General features: G+C 44.6%; 1 protein-coding gene across 1 annotated transcript in view; it reads right to left on the bottom strand.

Moving 5' to 3' along the window:
• The window catches only part of PKDCC (protein kinase domain containing, cytoplasmic), an 81979-nt gene that overhangs the window by 27082 nt on the left and 33444 nt on the right, over nt 1-21453 (bottom strand). The window contains exons 2-3 of the mRNA XM_073553442.1: nt 14456-14578; nt 11391-11662 (exon numbers count right to left, since the gene is read on the bottom strand). Of these exons, the coding sequence (XP_073409543.1) occupies nt 11391-11662; nt 14456-14578 (395 nt within the window). The remainder of the gene's footprint in view (nt 1-11390; nt 11663-14455; nt 14579-21453) is intronic.

Raw genomic sequence — 21453 nt, 5'->3', positions numbered from 1 at the left:
TGCCCAAAACTGGACACAATATTCCAGATGAGGTCTGACCAAAGAGGAGTAGAGGGAAATAATGACTTCACGTGATCTAGACTGTATGCTTCTGTTAATACATCCTAGAATTGCATTTGCCTTTTTTGCTGCTGCATCACACTGTTGACTCATATTCAGTCTGTGATCTATTAGTATACCCAAGTCTTTTTCACATGTGCTGTCACTTAGCCCTATTCCTCCCATTCTATATATGCTTTTTCCATTTTTATTGCCCAGATGTAGTACTTTGCATTTCTCCCTGTTAAAAACCATTCTGTTAGTTGCTGCCCACTTCTCCAGTTTATTTAAATCTTTTTGAATTCTCTCTCTCTCTTTTCTAGTGTTAGCTATCCCTCCTAGCTTTGTGTCATCAGCAAATTTAATCAGTTTACCCTCAATTCCTTCATCTAAATCGTTGATAAAGATGTTGAACAATACAGGGCCCAGGACAGAGCCCTGTGGTACCCCACTTGAGACATTCTTCCAACTGGATGTGCAGCCATTTACGACCACTCTTTGGGTCCGATCACTAAGCCAGTTATGAATCCACCTAACAGTTGCCTTGTCCATTCCATACTTAATCATTTTTTCAATAAGGATTGTATGAGAGACTTTGTCAAATGCTTTGCTGAAGTCAAGATATACTATATCTACAGCATTTCCTTGATCCACCCAATCAGTGATACCGTCATAGAAGGAAATTAAGTTAGTCTGACATGACTTATTAGTTACAAACCCATGCTGACTCTGTTTAATCACTTCATTCTTATCCAGGTATTGACATACATGTTGTTTAATAATTTGTTCAAAGATCTTTCCTGGTATAGAAGTCAGACTCACCGGCCTATAGTTACCTGGGTCCACCTTCTTCCCCTTTTTGAAGATAGGAACAACATTTGCTCTTCTCCAGTCTTCTGGCACTTCTCCTGTTCTCCAAGAATTTTCAAAGATTATAGAGAGGGGTTCAAAAATTTCTTCTGCTATCTCCTTCAGTACTCTGGGGTGTAATTCATCCGGACCTGGAGACTTGAATTCATTTAGGCTAGCTAAGTGTTTCCTCACTATCTTTCTGTTTATAGATATCCTGGATTCTTCTATTCCCTTAATAGGACAGTGAATAACAGTTGATGTTACATTTCCTTTCTGAGAGAAAACAGATGCAAAATAGGAATTTAAAAGTTCAGCCTTCTCAACATCCTGTCTTACCATTTCATCATTTTCATCCTGTAAAAATCCTATAGCATCTTTGACTTTTCTTTTACTTTTGACATATCCCCAAAATCCTTTATTATTGCTTTTGACATCTCTTGCAAGCCTCAATTCATTTTCAGCTTTAGCTAATCTGATTTGTGCCCTGCAGGTTCTGCAGACAGCATTATATTCTTCTTTAGATATGCCTCCCTCTTTCCATTTTATAAACATTTTTTTCTTCCTTTTTAGCATGTGCTTAAGTTCTGTGTTCATCCATCCTGGTTTCCTTAACTGCTTCCTATTCTTCCCTCTTTTCGGAATTGTTAACAACTGTGCTTTGAGAATTTCATTTTTCAATATTTCCCATCCTTCCTGGACATTTTTGTCTTTAAGGATATCCAGCCATTGGATCCCTCCAATTCTCTTTCTGAATCCCTTAAAATCTGCCTTTCTGAAATCTAACCTTGACGTCTGAGTCTTCACAGGTCTTCCGCCTCTAGTTATCCAAAATTCTAAAATAGCATGGTCGCTACCTCCTAGGGTCCCAGCCACTTTTACCTCCTCAACCATTTCCTCCCTGTTTATAAGGATTAGATCCAAGGTAGCAGTTCCCCTTGTTTTCTCCCTTACCTTTTGGAAGATAAAGTTGTCAGCAAGAGAGGATAAGAATTTCCTTGACCTGTTAGTTTTGCCTGAGAGAGATTCCCAACAAATGTCTGGATAGTTGAAATCTCCCATGACAACTATGTCATATTTTTTGGAGAACTTGGCCATTTGATGCATAAAGAGTTCATCCATAGCTTCAGCTTGCACAGGCGGCCTGTAGTAAATGCCTACAATGGTGTCCTTTCCATTGTTCTGTCCTTGTATTCTTACCCAAACAGTTTCCACAGAACTCCCAGTCTCTGAAGCTTCAATCTCTGTGCAGATATACGCGTTTCTAACATACAATGCGACACCCCCTCCTCGTTTATCAAGTCTGTTTCTTGCAAATAAGTTGTATCCTTCTAGTCTTGTATTCCAATCATGTGTATTGTCCCACCAAGTTTCAGTGATTCCAATGACATCATATTTCTTTTCCTGTGTTAGTAGTTCCAATTCTCCTTGTTTGTTGCCCATGCTTTGTGCATTAGTATAGAAACATTTTAGTTTGTGATTGGTTTCTCTTTCTCCAATATTTTTATTAATTAGATTCTTTCGTCTTTGTTCTTCCTTTCCACTTCTAATAGCAGAGTTCTCAATAGCATTTGTCAGGTGTATGGCTTTTTCTGGTCTTTTGCTTCCCTTCCCATGTTGTTCTAGTGCTCCATTCCATTAAGTATTGAGATTTATCTCTTTTGTGAACAAATGCTGTTTTTTCTTATGAAATACTGTGTGGGCAGAGTTGCCAGCACTTGTAATGGTGGAGCAGGGCGAGGAAATGCCTAGTGAGCATGTGCGTTGATATCATCGCTGACATCACTGTGGAGTGGCCAATCGGGAGTCTCTGATTACTGACATGCTCAGTTGTGCTCTGAGAATGCCGTTATGTTGGAACTACAGCATGGGTCTGAGTGTTCCAGGTGATTTATAAGGTTTATGCATTTTAAATATCACACAGGTGTTTCACATCTTTTAATCATTGTTAATGTAGCTGTATCAATGATTGTAGGTATGGTTGGATATAATTTTTTGCACCCTAACATGCACCTTATGTATGTAAACACTGTGATGGTTCTCATATTTACTGCAATGTAATTTTCATACACTTTGATTATGATTTATATTTAATATATGCTAATTTTTGTATATTGGTAAAGTGAAGAGATATGTATAAAAAGTGCACTGTTCTATGGTAACACTGTGCTTGACAAAGACCGTGCTGTGAGGTCGAAACGTTGCACCACTTGGCGCTGGATTAAAGTCCACAATTTTCCCTTTTACTGGAGTGCTGCCTGTTTTTTTTCTATTTATATTTTTGCGTTGGTCAACCGCATTATTCAGGACTATTGCACCCAAAATCTGCTCAAGTTTGTGCTATTATCTGTTTTTTCTATCTATCTATCTATCTATCTATCATTATTTATCTATCTATTGTGGTGTAGTAATCATTGTGTCCGCTAGGGGGCGCTGTGTGGAGGTCCCAGGAGAAGGGATGAATGGCAGAGTGCTGAGTGGCCGTTATGTATCTCAAAGTGGGTGGCTTTGAGATGGAGACTTATGTATGTGTGATCAGCAAGGACATTGCTGAGGTGCTGCGTTAATATGTGAGGGAGAAGTCTCCAGGTAACTAGAGAGTTGGGGGGTGGGGGGGCCTGGTTACCTACAAACCCACCCAGGGGGTGTGTTTAAAGCACGGTTGTAAAGAGTGTGAAAATGCCTGAAGGACCTGTGATGAGGTCAGAGTCATGTGACCGAGTGGGCGTGGCTATGAATGATATAATGTGGCAAGGGTGAGTCACAAGGGGAGAATGCTGGGACCTGGTTGGTCCAGTGTGGAAGGTCCCGCTGAGATGGGGCTTCCTGCCTAACAGCCTGTGGAGTGGCTGTGTGTCATGGCTGCCAGCGTCTGAGAGTCCCAGAGGAGAGAGTGGATGTCTGCAGCGTGGAGCAACAGCCATGAGGACCCTGACGGGTGAGATAATGATGAGGCTGAAGAGCCTGTGTATGCTGGACATTGCTTAAAGAGGGAAACTCTGTAATGGACACTATGCTGGTGAAATTAACTGTCTGTTGCTGCGAGGGTTTATGCTGCATAATAAACCGCATGGACTGCTATGTTTTGTTGGAAAACCTGTGCCGGATGTGATTTGTTCGCTGCCTAGCGAGAATCCCCTAACTAAATGACAGCACTACCTCACATTTGGTGGAGAATTGCAAAGGGCAATTTTGTAGCCTTGTTGCTAGGGGCAACAGAAGAGGACTGCAACGTTCGGTTGCTAAGGGCAATGGTTTCCAAAAACGCATGTTGCAGTGCTGGCAACGCTGAGCCAAGAAGGCTGACGGTTGGGGAAGCCACTGCCCGGCTGTGGTTCTGGAACCGTGAGGCGGCCTAGTGAGTTAGGCACTGTCCGGATCGGTGAGCCCAGTGCGGCCGTTTCCCCAGGAGAAAGAGACTTATAGGATATCTCTGCAGTAGAGGGGTCCGAGAACCTGCGCGGCCAGCAGGTGACGGTCATGAAAACCGTGTTGTACTGACCGAGGTCAGTGAGAAAGAGACTGTGGATTGCTGTAGCGTGCCTCTGCGGATAAGAGGTAACCGAAGACCTGTGTGGCTGACACAGGTAACGGACTGGTGTTCATGTGGCACTGACCTGGGTCAGTGGGAAAGACTGTTCCTGGAGGGTTCAGTGAGCAAGATCCTGGAGGGTCAGTGTTGGGAGGATCCCTGGAGCCCTTGGTATGACCTTGGACCTGGTGAGGCGTGAGTGTTGGGCAGTCTCCGGTGGAGACGGATGTCCTGAAGAGAACCCGCTGAGCCCCTGGACCTGGTGAGGCAGGTGTGTTGGGAAACCCAGGGAGGAGGGTTGGCTCCCTGAATAACACCTGGTGCGTCCTGTGTGTTGGACGGTCTCAGGCGGAGACGGTACGTCCTGAATAGCACACAGACAGGACACGTGAGTTTTTTGTGGTGTTTTTTTTTTTTTCTTTTCTCAACTCAGCCTGCGGTGGCTCAGTGGGAGTCAAGAAGGTGACAAGTGGCTTCCGGTAACTCGGCGGGGTTATGAAGGGGACAAGCAGCTTCCGGTGGATTGGCGGGTCCACAAAGACGGCGCAGCAGGAGCTGTGGCAGCACCAGAAGGAACTGGTGTGGTGTCGGTGATCGGTGACAGCAGGAGCTGTGGTGGTGCCAACAAGGACTTGTGTGGTATTGTTAAGACATAAACTGTGTTGTGTCAACTGTGGTCTGAGAATACCGGTATAACGGACATGGGGAGATCCTGAAAGGGGGTGGAGTCCCATAAGGGGGCGGTGACCCAAATCGGGGTGGTAACCCAAAAAGGGGTGGAGTCCCGGGAGGGGGTGGCAACCCAAAGTGGGGTGGTGGTCCAGAAAGGGGCCAAGTTTGAAGAAATGACAGCACTGGGTGACTCAGTGGGTATGTCTGGAGTACCGCAGTGTGTGTGTATGTCTTGGTCAGAATATGGGATATCCTTTCTGGATAGTAACGATGGGCCGCAGGTGTGTACCGTGTTGCTGTACCAGGAAGGAGTCCCTGGTAAGCTGGACTCAACGAGTCAGGTGACTCTGACTGGAACGCCGCTCGTTTTATCTCTGACCGAGAAAAACGTCAGAGTTTGCTGCGTCCACGGGGTTGTTGTGAATTATAAGGTGGACAGAGTCCTGATTGAGATGACAAAGGGGGAGTGCCAAGGTGGTAGTATGCCACCAAGCTTAGTGCATACCTTTGAGAGGCGCCGGGACTTTGTCATATTTGATGATGTGGGGCAGGAGGGTAGAGACATTTCTACTGTGGGGCTAGCAGACACTGAGACGCTGACGCCCCCTAATGTGGACAGGCCAGACGTAGGGGCAACTGGAGAAAGAATGGTGTCGGACGAATTTACTGACCTGACGTCACGTGAAGGGTACCACAGTATGATTGAGAAGGGTGTGGTAAACAAAAAGAGCAGAGCTGACACACGGATAGAGAGTGCCTTGGGAGTTCACCGTACGGTGTGGTGTGACTTTGACGTGTTGTTGCCAGTAGCCACCACTAGGACAGAATCTAGTGCTGTGCTGACTGAAACTCGTGACAGGACTGATGGTAACCTGATCGAGAAGATAACGGAAGTAGAAACACGGTCAGAGGGTAACAGGGGCTCGACTGACGGGACTAACCCAGGTGTACCCTTTGACGATATAATTAAAGAAATAGTGGTGCAACACATGCTGGCCAAAAGAGAACAAGAGCAGGAGATACAGTTAATAAAAGAGACAGTGAAGGAACATCTCGAACGAGAAAGAGTGATGTGACAAATGGCCGAGCACAGAGTGGAGGAGCTCGAGAAAGAAGTCCTGAAGCTCAGAGGTCACCTGTCAACGTGGTACAGCATGAACAACACCTTAAGAGAGGATGTGGAAGGGCTTGAGAAAGAAGTCTTGAAGCTCAGAGGTCACCTGCCAATGTGGCAAAATGTGAATAAGACCCTTAGGGAAGAGATGGAAGAACTCAGAGGAGTAGTAAAAGGTCTTCTGCCGGAGAAGAGCTTGGACGGAGATGTAGAGCGGCCAGGCCCGAGCGATAACAAGATGGAACTGCCGGTACCCATCTTGGCAGAGGGTAGTGAAGAGATGAGATCTCCTGAAGTTGGGGAACAAAGAACTGAAGAAGACAGTCACCCGGTCGGGTCAACTGTAGTGAGGGAAGTGTCCGTGGTAAAGCCAGAGCCTCCTGGCCAGGAAGAGAGCAAGGCCACAACCTTCAAGTTGGTGATTGATGTACCAGAAGACATGCAAGAAGCCTGTGCTGAGGAAGGTGTACATGAGGCTTTCAAAGAGGCGGTCAAAGCGTGTGAGGTGCATTGGGCACCTGAGACTCGGCAGTTGGTGGTAATATCAGTCAGAGAGGATACCGAGTAGCTGTCTTGAAGGAGATGTATTTGCAGTGTCTCCACGCCAAACAGTTGGTCAGGCAGGATAATGTGAAAGCTGCTCAATGCCTAGAGTTAGCAAGGGAGGCTATGGATCGGCGGGGTTTGCGGAAAGATGTGGTTCCGGTACCCAAAGCTCTAACTGGAAGAATCATTGGAAGATCCGGGAAGGTAATGCAAGACCTTGTGAATATCTCCGGTGTGGTGAGGGTGAGGATCCCTCCTGATGATAAAGACCAGATATCCAGTGAAGGGGGTAGGATTCCCATCATCGTGGTTGGTTCCGTGGAGAGCCTGAGAGACTTTCGAATGCTCGTGGAGTATCGAGTAGGGTACCTGCAAGAAATTGAGCAGTTGAGGCTGGACCACCGGCAAATTAATAAAGAAGTACGGAATACTAGGTGGCGGCTGCCTCCAACCCAACAAGATGTAAGGACTCGAAGGGTTCCACCAAGAAGTGACAGGGCAGGTGGCCGAAGAATGTCAGGGAGTGGCAGTTCGACGGGCCGTACGAGGCTGAGAGACATTAGTTCCTTTGAGACGCTGAGTGGGTCAGAATCAGGCCAGACAGTAGACTCAAGTAAGACGGATGACCGTACAAACCGGGGGAGCTGGTCGGGGAACGGAACAAATAGGAGACGAAGGTGGTGACTAGACAGCGTCTGATGAAGCAGACTGTAACTGGAGTGTCAAAGATCAGGACCAATATTCTGACCGCTGGGGCGGGGGAGGAATAACGTAGAGAGGAGGCCGTATGACAGATGGAAAAGGTTCTCTCGACCTGTGGGGCAAGGTGTAATGAGTGCCCGGTCTCGAGAGCCTGATGCAATGTTGTGTGTTCAACCCCACAAGTTTGAACAGTGGGGGGAGGTTTGTGGTGTAGTAACCACTGTGTCCGCTAGGGGGCGCTGTGTGGAGGTCCCAGGAGAAGGGATGAATGGCAGAGTGTTGAGTGGCCGTTATGTATCTCAAAGTGGGTGGCTTTGAGATGGAGACTTATGTATGTGTGATCAGCAAGGACATTGCTGAGGTGCTGCGTTAATATGTGAGGGAGAAGTCTCCAGGTAACTAGAGAGTTGGGGGAGCCTGGTTACCTACAAACCCACCCAGGGGGTGTGTTTAAAGCACGGTTGTAAAGAGTGTGAAAATGCCTGAAGGACCTGGGATGAGGTCAGAGTCATGTGACCCAGTGGGCGTAGCTATGAACGATATAATGTGGCCGGGGTGAGTCACAAGGGGTGAATGCAGGGACCTGGTTGGCCCAGAGTGGAAGGTCCCATGAGGAGAGTTGTCTCCTGGCTAACAGCCTGTGGAGTGGCTGTGTGTAATGGCTGCCAGCGTCTGAGAGTCCCAGAGGAGAGAGTGAATATCTGCAGCGTGGAGCAACAGCCATGAGGAAACCCTGACGTGGGTGAGATAATGATGAGGCTGAAGAGCCTGTGTGTGCTGGACATTGCTTACAGAGGGAAACTCTGTAATGGATGCTATGCTGGTGAAATGAACTGTCTGTTGCTGTGATGGTTTATGCTGCATAATAAACCACATGGACTGCTATGTTTTGTTGGAAAACCTGTGCCAGATGTGATTTGTTCGCTGCCTAGCGAGAATCCCCTAACTAAATGACAGTGCTACCTCACACTATCTATCTATCTACAGTGGGGCAAAAAAGTATTTAGTCAGTCAGCAATAGTGCAAATTCCACCACTTAAAAAGATGAGAGGCGTCTGTAATTTACATCATAGGTAGACCTCAACTATGGGAGACAAACTGAGAAAAAAAAATCCAGAAAATCACATTGTCTGTTTTTTTTTTCATTTTATTTGCATATTATGGTGGAAAATAAGTATTTGGTCAGAAACAAGCAATCAAGATTTCTGGCTCTCACAGACCTGTAACTTCTTCTTTAAGAGTCTCCTCTTTCCTCCACTCATTACCTGTAGTAATGGCACCTGTTTAAACTTGTTATCAGTATAAAAAGACACCTGTGCACACCCTCAAACAGTCTGACTCCAAACTCCACTATGGTGAAGACCAAAGAGCTGTCAAAGGACACCAGAAACAAAATTGTAGCCCTGCACCAGGCTGGGAAGACTGAATCTGCAATAGCCAACCAGCTTGGAGTAAAGAAATCAACTGTGGGAGCAATAATTAGAAAATGGAAGACATACAAAACCACTGATAATCTCCCTCGATCTGGTGCTCCACGCAAAATCCCACCCCGTGGGGTCAGAATGATCACAAGAACGGTGAGCAAAAATCCCAGAACCACGCGGGGGGACCTAGTGAATGAACTGCAGAGAGCTGGGACCAATGTAACAAGGCCTACCATAAGTAACACACTACGCCACCATGGACTCAGATCCTGCAGTGCCAGACGTGTCCCACTGCTTAAGCCTGTACATGTCCGGGCCCGTCTGAAGTTTGCTAGAGAGCATTTGGATGATCCAGAGGAGTTTTGGGAGAATGTCCTATGGTCTGATGAAACCAAACTGGAACTGTTTGGTAGAAACACAACTTGTCGTGTTTGGAGGAAAAAGAATACTGAGTTGCATCCATCAAACACCATACCTACTGTAAAGCATGGTGGTGTTAACATCATGCTTTGGGGCTGTTTCTCTGCAAAGGGGCCAGGATGACTGATCCGGGTACATGAAAGAATGAATGGGGCCATGTATCGTGAGATTTTGAGTGCAAACCTCCTTCCATCAGCAAGGGCATTGAATATGAAACGTGGCTGGGTCTTTCAACATGACAATGATCCAAAGCACACCGCCAGGGCAACGAAGGAGTGGCTTCGTAAGAAGCATTTCAAGGTCCTGGAGTGGCCTAGCCAGTCTCCAGATCTCAACCCTATAGAAAACTTTTGGAGGGAGTTGAAAGTCCGTGTTGCCAAGCGAAAAGCCAAAAACATCACTGCTCTAGAGGACATCTGCATGGAGGAATGGGCCAACATACCAACAACAGTGTGTGGCAACCTTGTGAAGACTTACAGAAAACGTTTTACCTCTGTCATTGCCAACAAAGGATATATCACAAAGTATTGAGATGAAATTTTGTTTCTGACCAAATACTTATTTTCCACCATAATATGCAAATAAAATGAAAAAAAAAACAGACAATGTGATTTTCTGGATTTTTTTTTCTCAGTTTGTCTCCCATAGTTGAGGTCTACCTATGATGTAAATTACAGACGCCTCTCATCTTTTTAAGTGGTGGAACTTGCACTATTGCTGACTGACTAAATACTTTTTTGCCCCACTGTATCTATCTATCTATCTATCTATCTATCTTCTTTCTTATATTGGCACATCTTTAAATTATTTTTAATTTATTATTATTTATTTACACATCTTTTATTTTATTATAAGTTTTTTATGACACCCCCTACTGAAAATAATTCTACAATTTTTTTATGCAACTTTTTAAAAACACATCTATCAAAAAATACGTGAACCAATACACAATGCCCATTTTTACCAACAAAATGAGAAGCTGTTGGATGAGGTTGAAAACGATAAAAATTGGTCGAAAGTAGAGATAAGTGAATTTATTCTAGTGGAATTCTACTCAATTTTGCCAAAAAAAAAATGAATCCTGGAGAATATGGATGTTTTGTAATTCAGCAAAATGGAGACCGGCTGTGGATGAAGTGACATCTGGGGCCTGCTCATGGTTGAATTTCCCAGCTTAGAGCTTACACTGGACTGGAGATTGGGCATGGTGGACGTGAGGAAAACTGGACAATAGGCAAAGAACTGCGGTAGCGGATAGAGAAGGCGTCTGTGAGTATGAGGAGTTGAGAGGTTTTTAAATTTGAAAAGAAAAAAATACTCACCTCACTGTTCTCCTCTCTGGCCAACCCCACTACTCCCAGTCCACTTTGCGGTTCTCCACATCTCTAGTCAGGTGTTCCCTATGGGCTGGGACCTCCAGCAGTGAACGAGCCAGGGAGGACACAGCGCATCTGCTATAAACTCTGGGGCCTGCAGCCTGAAGCTCCAGCTTGGTGTTCAATCTATGCCCAGAACCTCCAGCCACAAGTAGTCCCTGCGAGGTCACAAATCCTGGCCTAGAGTGAACATCGGGCTGGAAATGTGGGGAGAACTGAACAGTTGGAAGGGAGCAACGGAGACCCACAGACAGGTGAGCAGCGAAGAGTGTACGAGTTTGTTTGAGCTTTTTACATCTTTTATTAAGCTCCGGGGAATGGAAAGACACCGTAGCATAATAAGCAACATTCGATTTAAAACAATTTACTGCCAATTGAATTTCCTGGGAAAATTAGAAAATATGGAACATTTGAATTTTGTCAGATCCACTCTAGTTACATATGTTAAAAAAAATAATAGAAGTAAAATGAATAATAATTGAACATTATATCTATGTATTTGAGTAATATTGAACTACCAGTTCTGTAGAAGATTGCTGTGTACCACGTTCTTAATTCTGAGCTTTCTTGGGACCACTTCTATTAGAATGTTGGTTACTATAAGAAATATTGCTCACATAGACACAAGAGACATGATATTTAGGCGGTCTCCTGAAAAGATTCCCAGCCGATCTCTTCTTGAAGTCATCTCTCTGTGGCCATACACGTGGTCTTACCTGTAGGCGTTGTAGAGGTTCCGCTTCTCGTTCATGTTTTGACATTTGCCATCAACAGAACATTGAAGTGTGATGTTCCTGGCAGGGAATTCCATAAAGCAGTTCTCATTGCTTGTACACGTTGTCTCCTCCATGCTCGCGTCATCTAAATCAGTCACTTTCAGTTCACCATCAACGATCACAAACTGTCGAGGGCGGAAATCCAGCAATGTTATGGAGCCAAGCGGGGAATGGGCGAGGTAATGCAGCAGTCGTACTAAGCTGAGGCAAATCTGCAATATACAACATTGTGGAATGGAACAGGATCACAACATTATTCTCACTATCACATTATTTTTCGCAAAAAAACAGTGAAGGCATACTTATTGTTGGTATACCGACTAAGCCCCACATAATGCTTCTTTATTGTATCTCTGTGTATTTTTTCATCTCGTTTTGCCCCTCTGTATATACAGCTTCACATAACAGAATGGTCACTGCTATTCTTGTCTACTAAAAATACAGTTAATTTCCCAGCATCGCCTTGCTTCTCTTCAGTGCTGCAGATCCTTCCTCCTCTTCTGTATGCTCTAGACAAGCTCCACCTCTCTGATTTGTCATCAAGATATCCTAAATGTAGAATCCACTGTATATTTCTGTGCACTCTCTGCTACTGTACAAGTACCTTGCCTGACTGAATTTTCCTTCTTCCATCTACACCAAATTTATTCACAAAATTGCCCATAAATTCAATAACACCATGACTATCCTGGTATGTACCATAACCACTTATAACTTATTCACTAATAATAGGGTAATCATACTGAAACAATGGCGTGTGGAATTCCCCAGGCGTTCTTCTGCCCCGACGCGCGTTTTGCTACCGCTTCTTCGGGAGACGCATAACAACTCGCCTTTGCAGGATTGCATTGTTTTGCACAGTAGTTACTAGCTACTTTTTGCCACATTGCATTGTATTTATTTATTCCTTGTTTTGCACAGTGCAGATTAATTTGCATATATTACAAAGTGGGTCATACCTCGTATTGTGGCAGTGTTGTAGAATACCCTATGGCCTTTGTTTGTTCCTCTTTTCTTATGGATATGCACCTCTCTTTTTATACATGTTTTTAATATATTGTTCAATAAAAATTTATTTTTTAGTACCATATTTTGGAGCCTAATTTTCATTGTGGATCCAATTAGTGAATAAATTCCATCTACATCAGTATAGCTGCAGTGTGGTTTTACAGAATTATTAGCTGGTTTATAAAACTGCAAATGCGGCTCTGTTGATAATCTTCTACATTGTGCATCAACAGAAGAGCATTTACAGTTTCACATCACTGATCTCTCAGCAGCAGGCAACAAACAGCTCCAACACCTCTCAACTTCTTTATGTACAGCCCCATTCTGCCAGTATGTCACTCCTCTCAGTCCCTCTGCTTACAGACATATCCTGCGGTATATCACTCCTTTCAGCCTTTTTATTTACAGCCCCATACTGCAGTATATCACTTATCTCAGCCACCTATATACTGCCTCATTCCACATTATATCACTACTTGAAGCCCCACTGTACACTGCCCCATCCAGCCATATATAAATCTTTGCAGCCCCATCTATACACAGCCTCAACTTGCTATATATAACTTCTCTCAACCCCTCTAAACACAGCTCCATCCTGCAGTACATCTCTACTCTCAGTCCCTCTATGCACAGCCCCATCCTGCAGAACATCTCTTCTTTCAGCCTCTCTATATAACCGTAATATCCTGCAGTATATGACACCTCTCAGCCCCTCTATATATTTTGGAAATAACTATGTTCTGTTTTATATTTTTAGGCCACATTATTATTCATAAGCAAGCACAATATAAAAAGTAATGCATTGTGGGGAAAACAGGATAACATCATGTGTGCAGCACATTTGGGCTTATTTGTTAATGCTGTCTAAATCTTAATCAGCGCCAATTTTGACTAGACAGTCTTAAAATGCACCAAATTTATATTGTTTGATAAATCTGGCACATTTTAGGAGCACTGTGCTGGACTTTAGATGCCCCTTTCCTGGTAAATTACATCTCTTTTCGACAAGATCATGATCGATAGTCTGACAAGTTGTAAAAAGAGCCTAAAAAACTAAAAATAATAAATATATTAATTATATATTATAATATAATAATATATATTAATAAATATAGTGCAGATCATGAAAGACAGTGCTTTGCAGAAAATTAGGCAAAAATTCAGGAGTATTTAGCTTGATAAATATTACTGGAAAAAACACAAAACCAACACACTACTATTTCCAGTTGCCACTATGTAAAGTTATGGGTAAAAATAAAACTAGTCTTTTCTTATAGACCCGGATTCCAAAGCAGGGTAACTTATACTACGCAAATATTGCGAATGAGCTTTCATAGCGTTCCTGATAATTGGGACGTCTATACAGACTGCCGATCCCCCAACGGATCAACAAAATACTCGTTTGTCGGGTGAAATAATCTTTTGTGATGCACAAAAGATCATGGTTCTGGGCATGTAAACAAGACTTGCGCTTCCGAGAATAATGGTGGCCTATGTGCACGGAACGATCTTTTACAGAGTGATCGGCACACATCTGTATCATGGTCTACCTGTGTAAACAGGCTACAAAACGACTGCCAACCAGCAAGCATTTTGACAGACGGTTGTTGATTAGCGCCCCAACGATCCTTTACGATGCTGCTTGCTATAGTTTTGATAAAACAATGTTCTATCAGCAGGAGATAATTACTGAGAGGACTAGCAAATATGCAGCAACGTAGTGAAATCTTTACTAACCGACTGTAATACTTCATCTGTCCTGTAGGAGTGCTGCAACTCATGCAGTCTATTACCTAGTGAAAAATTCAATAACTCCTGCGGTTGGCTATGTGCATCCCTTTTCGAATGGATGAATGAAATTATTACATTACGGTAAATCTTTTCCTGCGTTTTGTTTTTGTAATGTAGGAACGCTGAAGAAAAATTGTTTTCTTTTTTATTACAATAATAGAAAAGGGAATATTTTTTTTAAGAATTAAATTAAACTGTTCACTTACCCGGAATCTGTCCTCCCAAGAGGATTGTAAAAGCTGAATCATCTCTAGAGGGGAACCCAGTTCAATGATGGTTGTCAGGGTGTCAGATATGTCGTTGCTGTCTTGATAACAATATCCATAAAGCTGAAAAATTACAATACAAGCAGATGAGATCAATCTGTGTTTCAGGTGAGCAATACCAAAACAGTGCACCAGTCGAGTATATTGCATACAGTTGTGATGACTTGTTCACCAATTGTTTTTACTAAATACCTTAAACATCTAGCTCGAACATCGATGAAAGGTGTTTCTGCTAAAATTGTCATTCCCAAACCAGTTGGTGAAAGTAATCCAGTGGATCTCAATATTATACATCCTATATGTACCTGAATAGGAGACCCAATGGATGGCTTCAGATACAAAATTAGGGCAGGTGCAGAAGAGCGTATTTGTTAGGAACGGTGGAACTCACTAAATAAAAATAAATAATAAAGTGCGTTCGCCGCTCGGGGTCCACCGTGCAGTAGGTGTTACACCGCTGCTAGGTAATGACAGACGAGCAATATGGCGTTATAATGCGCATGGGTTAGACTTCACCCGAGGTGCACAAAGCGGGCTCTGTTCACACACAGAGGCGCCGCAACTTAAACATACCAAAACGCTGAGCCTGTTAGTGTCACAGACCACAGGGAAATGCACACACAGTATCTGGTCACAGGAGCAGGACCCAAGGTCCGTCTAGACCTACCGTGTGTGCGGCATCGCTATTGCGGACGCCAAGAAGGGCTGCAACTGCAGCATGGCGTAGGGCACGGCCGCTAGTCAACAAGGCTAGGAAGCAGGCGCAATGTTGGACGCTAGAGCAGAGGTGCGGTGTGTACAATGGCCTAAGGCTTGCCACTGACTGGTGCTGACTGCTGCACTAATTCCCTATCCACATGCGTAATATCAGAGGGAAGGGGTTTCAAATGAGTCAATCACCAGAGTCATACATCCGTCGCCATTCACACATTTAGCTTGAAAAGTCTATACTAGCGCATGGCCGAACGGTCATGCGGGCTTTTTATAGCCGCGCGGGACCTTCCAGATCTCCGAGATGGACCAATGAGATCTGGAGCAGGACCTGGGCACATGACTCCCGATCTCCAATGAGAGATCGCCTCGCGAGCATGCCCAGTAGGAGCACAGAGGAACTTAGTCTCTGGAGCGGTCTGCTGCAAAGTAATCTCTGCAGTAGATAGACCGCAGGAGACCGCAGAATGTGAGGCTCTGGATTCCTGCAGAGCAGACGCAGAACCCAGATGCCTAACATTACCCCCCCCTCCTAGGACCCCTCCCCTCTGAGCCTTTCAATCCACCACCTTGTGCCCATCAGAGGCATAGGTCTCAGACTCGTCCGAAGGCGAGTCTGATGTCCCGGTAGATGACACGGAAAACCGGGACACGTGGAAGGTATCAGAGGTGGCAAGATCGCCAGGTTTAAGAAGGGACACGTGGGGGACAATGGGAGCAGCAACACCGCCCGGAGCATAGGTTGAAGTGGAACACCGCAGTGTGTTTGCAGATGTTTCCACTCTCTGTTTAAGGAAGCTATCCCGAGCACATGAGGCACATGCCCGAATATATTTTTTAATGTCCCGAGCCCTGTGCGGCCACCAATACGACCCTGCCAGGAGTTTTGTGGTCTGCATGTAGCCATAGTGACCACCCGCCATGGACGCGTGTGCCCACGCGAGAACCTTCGGCCGAAGGCGAGGGGGGACAAAGGTCTTGCCTGGCGGCACAATGTTTGGCCATTGCGGGGCCCCGTTATCCTGGGGAACAGAGTGCTGACATTGGCAGCCGCAAGTGGAGCTTAGTGCCGGACGCGCCTCGAGACTGGCGCGAGACACCTCTATGGGCTCTGGGAGTGAACACTCTGGCTCGGGTGATTCCAGAGGTTCAAAGAGGTTGGGAGCCGGAGTAACCCTCCATCTGGATTGAGCACGCTCCAGCCCGCACGCCGAGAAACGGAGATCAATACGGGTGGCAATGGCAATGGCAATCAGCTCTAGATAGAGCATCCTTAACATGCTCAGCTAAACCTCTCCAAAACACAGGGATGAGGACTCTATCAGACCACTCCAGCTCGGAAGCCAGTGTCCGAAAACGAACGGCATACTGGCTGACCGAGAGGGATCCCTGAGTTAATGCAAGGAGCTGAAGAGAGGTATCATGCGTGACCCGTGGTCCCAGGAAAACCTGCTGATAGATGTTAAGAACTGAGCAGCGGTCAGAACCTCAGGGTCACCACGCTCCCACAGTGGTGTGGCCCACTCCAACGCCCTGCCCGACAGAAGGGAAATAATAAACCCCACCTTAGCCCGTTCCGTAGGGAATCGCGCAGCCAGTAACTCCAGCTGGATAGAGCGCTGGCTCATGAAACCCCTACAGGAGGCGCAATCGCCAGAAACTTTATCGGGCAACGGGAGGCGAGAAACTGTCGGCGCAGGGGAGGACGTGGACATACGTGAAACTGCCTCTGCGATCGCCTGTACAGCAACCTCCGAAGACTTCGCTGCTGATATAACAGTCTCAAGAGTAGCCAACCGGCCCTCTAGCTGGCAAATGCACTGAAGGAGTTGCTGCTGATCTGCCATTACTAGCCAGACCCTGGCGCTAGTATAATGTTAGGAACGGCGGAACGCACTAAATAAAAATAAATAATAAAGTGTGTTCGCTGCTCGGGGTCCACCGTGCAGTAGGTGTTACACCGCTGCTAGGTAATGACAGACGAGCAATATGGTGGTATAATGCGCACGGGTTAGACTTCACCCGAGGTGCGCAAAGTGGGCTCTGTTCACACAGAGGCGCCGCAACATAAACATACGAAAACGCTGAGCCTATTAGTGTCACAGACCACAGTGCTGTGAGCTCATTTTCGGGTTTGCCTCTGGCTTCTGGTGAGGGTTCTGGAGCTGGCTGTGCTAACAGAGGAGTAGTGAGTTCTCTATCTGGACTCCCTCTGTTGGTGAAGGGAGGTAATGAAGCTGATCTAAATGGCAGAGACCGTTCAACTGAGGAAGAGGACTGCGATTGGACATCAGGAGTTTCTGATTGGATTTAAGGCAGCCGACTCCCTAGTTTCTTGCTGGTGATTTTTCCTGACTGTGGCTTCTGGTTTCCAGTTTGGTTCCTGCCTTCCTAAAGCTAAGTTTTCTCTGCTATTGTTCATATGAGTTTTTGTCTGGTTTACTTAGTTTTTGTGTTCAGCCAGCCCTGGCTGGGACTGGGCTGAATCCCCATTTTGTCTCTGATCAGTTGATCTCTTTTGCTCTGTCTTCAGAATATACCTGAGTGCTGATATAGTGTTTTGAAGTCTAGCGACTTCAGGGCCTTTTTCTATCAGACATGTTGGACATTTTTTTTGGCAGGGTTTTTTGCGTGATTGCAGACAGCAGCTTTTCTTTCCTGTCCTTTCTAGTTAGTGAGGGCCCCATCGTTTGCTCAGCCTATCATTCTATCTGTGTCTGTGTTTTCATCTTGTTTCACCGACAATACATGTTGGGGGCTGTCTATTGCTTTGGGGTCTGCTCTGGGGCAGTTTAGATTTTCCCTTTCTTTCTTTAGGTTTATTTAGTTCTCCGGCCGTGACGAGGCGTTTAGGACCACCGTAGGCACGCTCCACGGCTACTGCTAGTTGTTGTGGATAGGATCAGGGGTCTGCAATCCGCTAGTTACCAACCTCTCCGGTTTTCTGGGCTTAGCTTGCGTTTTTGTTTTTTCCTCCACGGTGACTCATTCATAACACCATAGGGAAATGCACACACGGTATCTGGTCACAGGTTATACTCACCCCAGTGTCCGGTAGGGTCTGATGGTTGTCACCGTCCCGTCCGTCGCCTCCCATCTTCATACGATGATGTCCTCCTCCTTACTTCTCCCTCGGCTCCTGCTCAGGCGTACTTTCTCTGCCCTATTGAGGGCAGAGCAGAGTACTGCAGTGTACAGGCGCCGGACCTCTCTGATCTTTCCCGGCGCCTGCGCACTGCAGTACTTTACTCTGCCCTCAACAGGCAGAGAAAGTACGCCTGCGCAGGAGCCGAGGGAGAAGCAAGGAGGAGGACATCATCATATGAAGATGGGAGGCGCCGGACGGGACGGTGACAACCATCAGACCCTACCGGACACTGGGGTGAGTATAACCTGTGACCAGATACCGTGTGACCCTGCCCCCCCCCCCGGTGAGTATAATCAAACTTGTTTTTCTTATCTTTCAGGCTTCATCGGGGGGGCTTATCTACAGCATTATAGAATGCTGTAGATAAGCCCCTGATGGTGGTGGCCGCAGCTTATAGGGCTAAAATGGGGTGCAGGACAAAGCATGTTAAATCATTTAGCGATAATTGAGGTTTACCAGTGTTACCAATAAAATTAAGTATTATTGTATCATTAATTTAATATAGTTTATGATGGATACTTGTAAAGCAATGTAAATCCTTAAAGAAAACGATTCATTAAAATTTTCTATTTTGGAATTCCTCTTAATTTACCTTTGTAATGAAGTGTTAAGTGCAATAAAATGCCTATTGTTCACCGCCTTCTCCAGGTTTCTAGGTCGTTCCTGTCCCATGTGACTGCTCTTCAGCTTTCCTGGCGCACACAGAGACTGTGGTGAAAATGATTTCAGGTTCACACTAAAATCCCTGTATTAACCATTTAGTCTGATATTAGGTCACATGGACCAGAAGAGGACCGAAGTGGTGCTGGGAACTGGAGAAGACGGCGATCGATAAGTTCTGTAATGCAACAACATTTTCTTTAATATTCTTTATGGGAAGGATCTGTAAAAATCAGAATGCTCCTGCTTTGCTGCATTTTGCATTTTAGGCTACAACAAGCTTTGGCATTTATGCAATTAAACTAAAATACTCTGTTAATACATGACTCCTCTATGTATAACAATGAGGAATATGCTGTCGCAATATATAAATACATGATAATTGGATAAATAATCAGACTCATAAAAATGCAATTGTTGGCAAAACCCAAATTCCATATTTTTTATATTTTGTATTAAATGTGACAGTACAGAAACATTCCCTTCAGTTTGGTAATATGAAATTAATTGCACCGGTGATTGGCTGTTGGGATTTCTAGTAACCTTTATTTTTGTTTCTTTCCTACATCTGTTTCAAGTACATGGAAGTGTTTGCAGAGCAGAACAGTGGGTGTGCGCTCTTTTCTTTGGCTAATACCTGCAGAATAATTGTTTTAGATGTATTTTGAGATGGAGCAATAATCACCGTATAGCAGTTAAACAGAACAAGACAGAAATTGGACAAGTAATTCCCATAAGGATCATTGCTCGTTGACAAAATACAGTGGCACGTAAAAGTATGGTGTTGGCAGCGGATTATTCAGGATACTCTCCAAGAGTGTGAGGACACAGCTTCTTTATTCAGCAATAAGCAGGAACAATATATGATAATAAGCTTAATTGATCAGGAATAAATAATTTATGTGTCTCTATTTGTGCAGCATCTGCAGCAGGCTGCTTCTCTCATACACAAACACAGGAAAAACAGGAAATACAGTCACAAGCTCTCCCTGTGTGAGCCTCTGATAGTTTTTTTTTTTTCAAACTTTATAAACAACATACAAATCTAACAACTGAATACTCACAGACATGAATGGAGTTATTGCACCAAACATATTCCAACATATGGACATCCCTGGTCAAAATTATTGTTATTGTGAATAATTAAGCAAGTTCAAGATTAAATGATCTCTAAAAGGCCTAAAGTTAAAGATAACACATTTCCTTTGTATTTTAGGCAAAAAAAATATTAAAAATTACAAAAAGGAAAATGGGCCGATGCAAAAGTTTGGGCACTCTTGGAGATTTGTGTGTTCAGATAACTTTGACCAAGGTTTCAGACCTTTATTACACTGTTAGAATTATGGCTGGTTCACTATTATCATTAGTAAAGGTCAGGTGATGCAAATTTCCCAGCTTTATAAAACCGAGCCTACTCTAACCTTGTCCCAAAAAACAACAACCATGGGTTCTTCTAAGCAGCTGCCTAACACTCTGAAAATTAAAATGGTGGAGGACCACAAAGCAGGAGATGCCTATAAGAAGACAGCAAAGCATGTTCAAGCTGACCTTAACTCAGTTTGAAATGTAATTAAGAAATGTCAATTAACAGGAACAGTGGAGGTCAAGATAAGGTCTGGAAGACCAAGCAAAATTTGAGGAATGCTAGAAAGGCAAATCAGAACCCCTGCTTGGCTGCAAAAGACATTCAGAACAATTTTTCAGACTCTAGAGTTGTGGTACATTGTTCTACTGCTCAGAGACACCTGCAGAAAGATGGCCTTCATGGAAGAGTAATCTCCCGCATCCTCAACTTAAAATGCAGCGTCAGAAGTATGCAAAATAATATCTAAACATGCCTGATGCATTTTAGAAACAAGTCTTGAGGACCGATTAGGTTAAAGTAGAAGTCTTTGGCCACGATTATCAAAGGTATGTGTGGAGAAAAAAAGGGCACAGAATTTCAGGAAAATAACATCTTGCCAACCATTAATAATGGGGGTGGATCAACCATGCTTTGGGGTTGTGTTGTAGCCAATGGCCCAGGGAACATTTCACCGGTAGAGGGAAGATTGGATTTAATGAAATTTCAACAAGTCCTTAATGCGCAAAGATGCCAGGACCTCTACCCTTGCCCTATCTCCTAAGTTAGCCCTCCGTCTGTTCTCTTCCCCCACCCAGGGAATAGGGGACACTACTGTGCACCGTAGTACACTAACCCGACAAACAAGGCAGAACATACAAGGGTTAACAGAAAACTCCAGGCATACAAAATATTCACTCATTTAACAGTGGAATGCATCGGGGTATGAAGGTAGGGGAATAAACAAAAACAGAGAAGGATAAGGAATTAACACACATACAAACCAAGCAACAGTCACTAATAACTCCTACAACTCTCCTTCTCATATGTACTCCTCTCCCACAGATAGCCATGTAG

The sequence above is a fragment of the Dendrobates tinctorius genome, unplaced genomic scaffold (genome assembly GCF_039654945.1).
Source record: "Dendrobates tinctorius isolate UK_male_01 unplaced genomic scaffold, ASM3965494v1 ptg000201l, whole genome shotgun sequence".
Classification (NCBI taxonomy): Eukaryota; Metazoa; Chordata; class Amphibia; order Anura; family Dendrobatidae; genus Dendrobates; species Dendrobates tinctorius.
The sequence above is the reverse complement of the archived record's forward strand: the minus strand, read 5'-3'. Positions and strand labels throughout refer to the sequence as shown.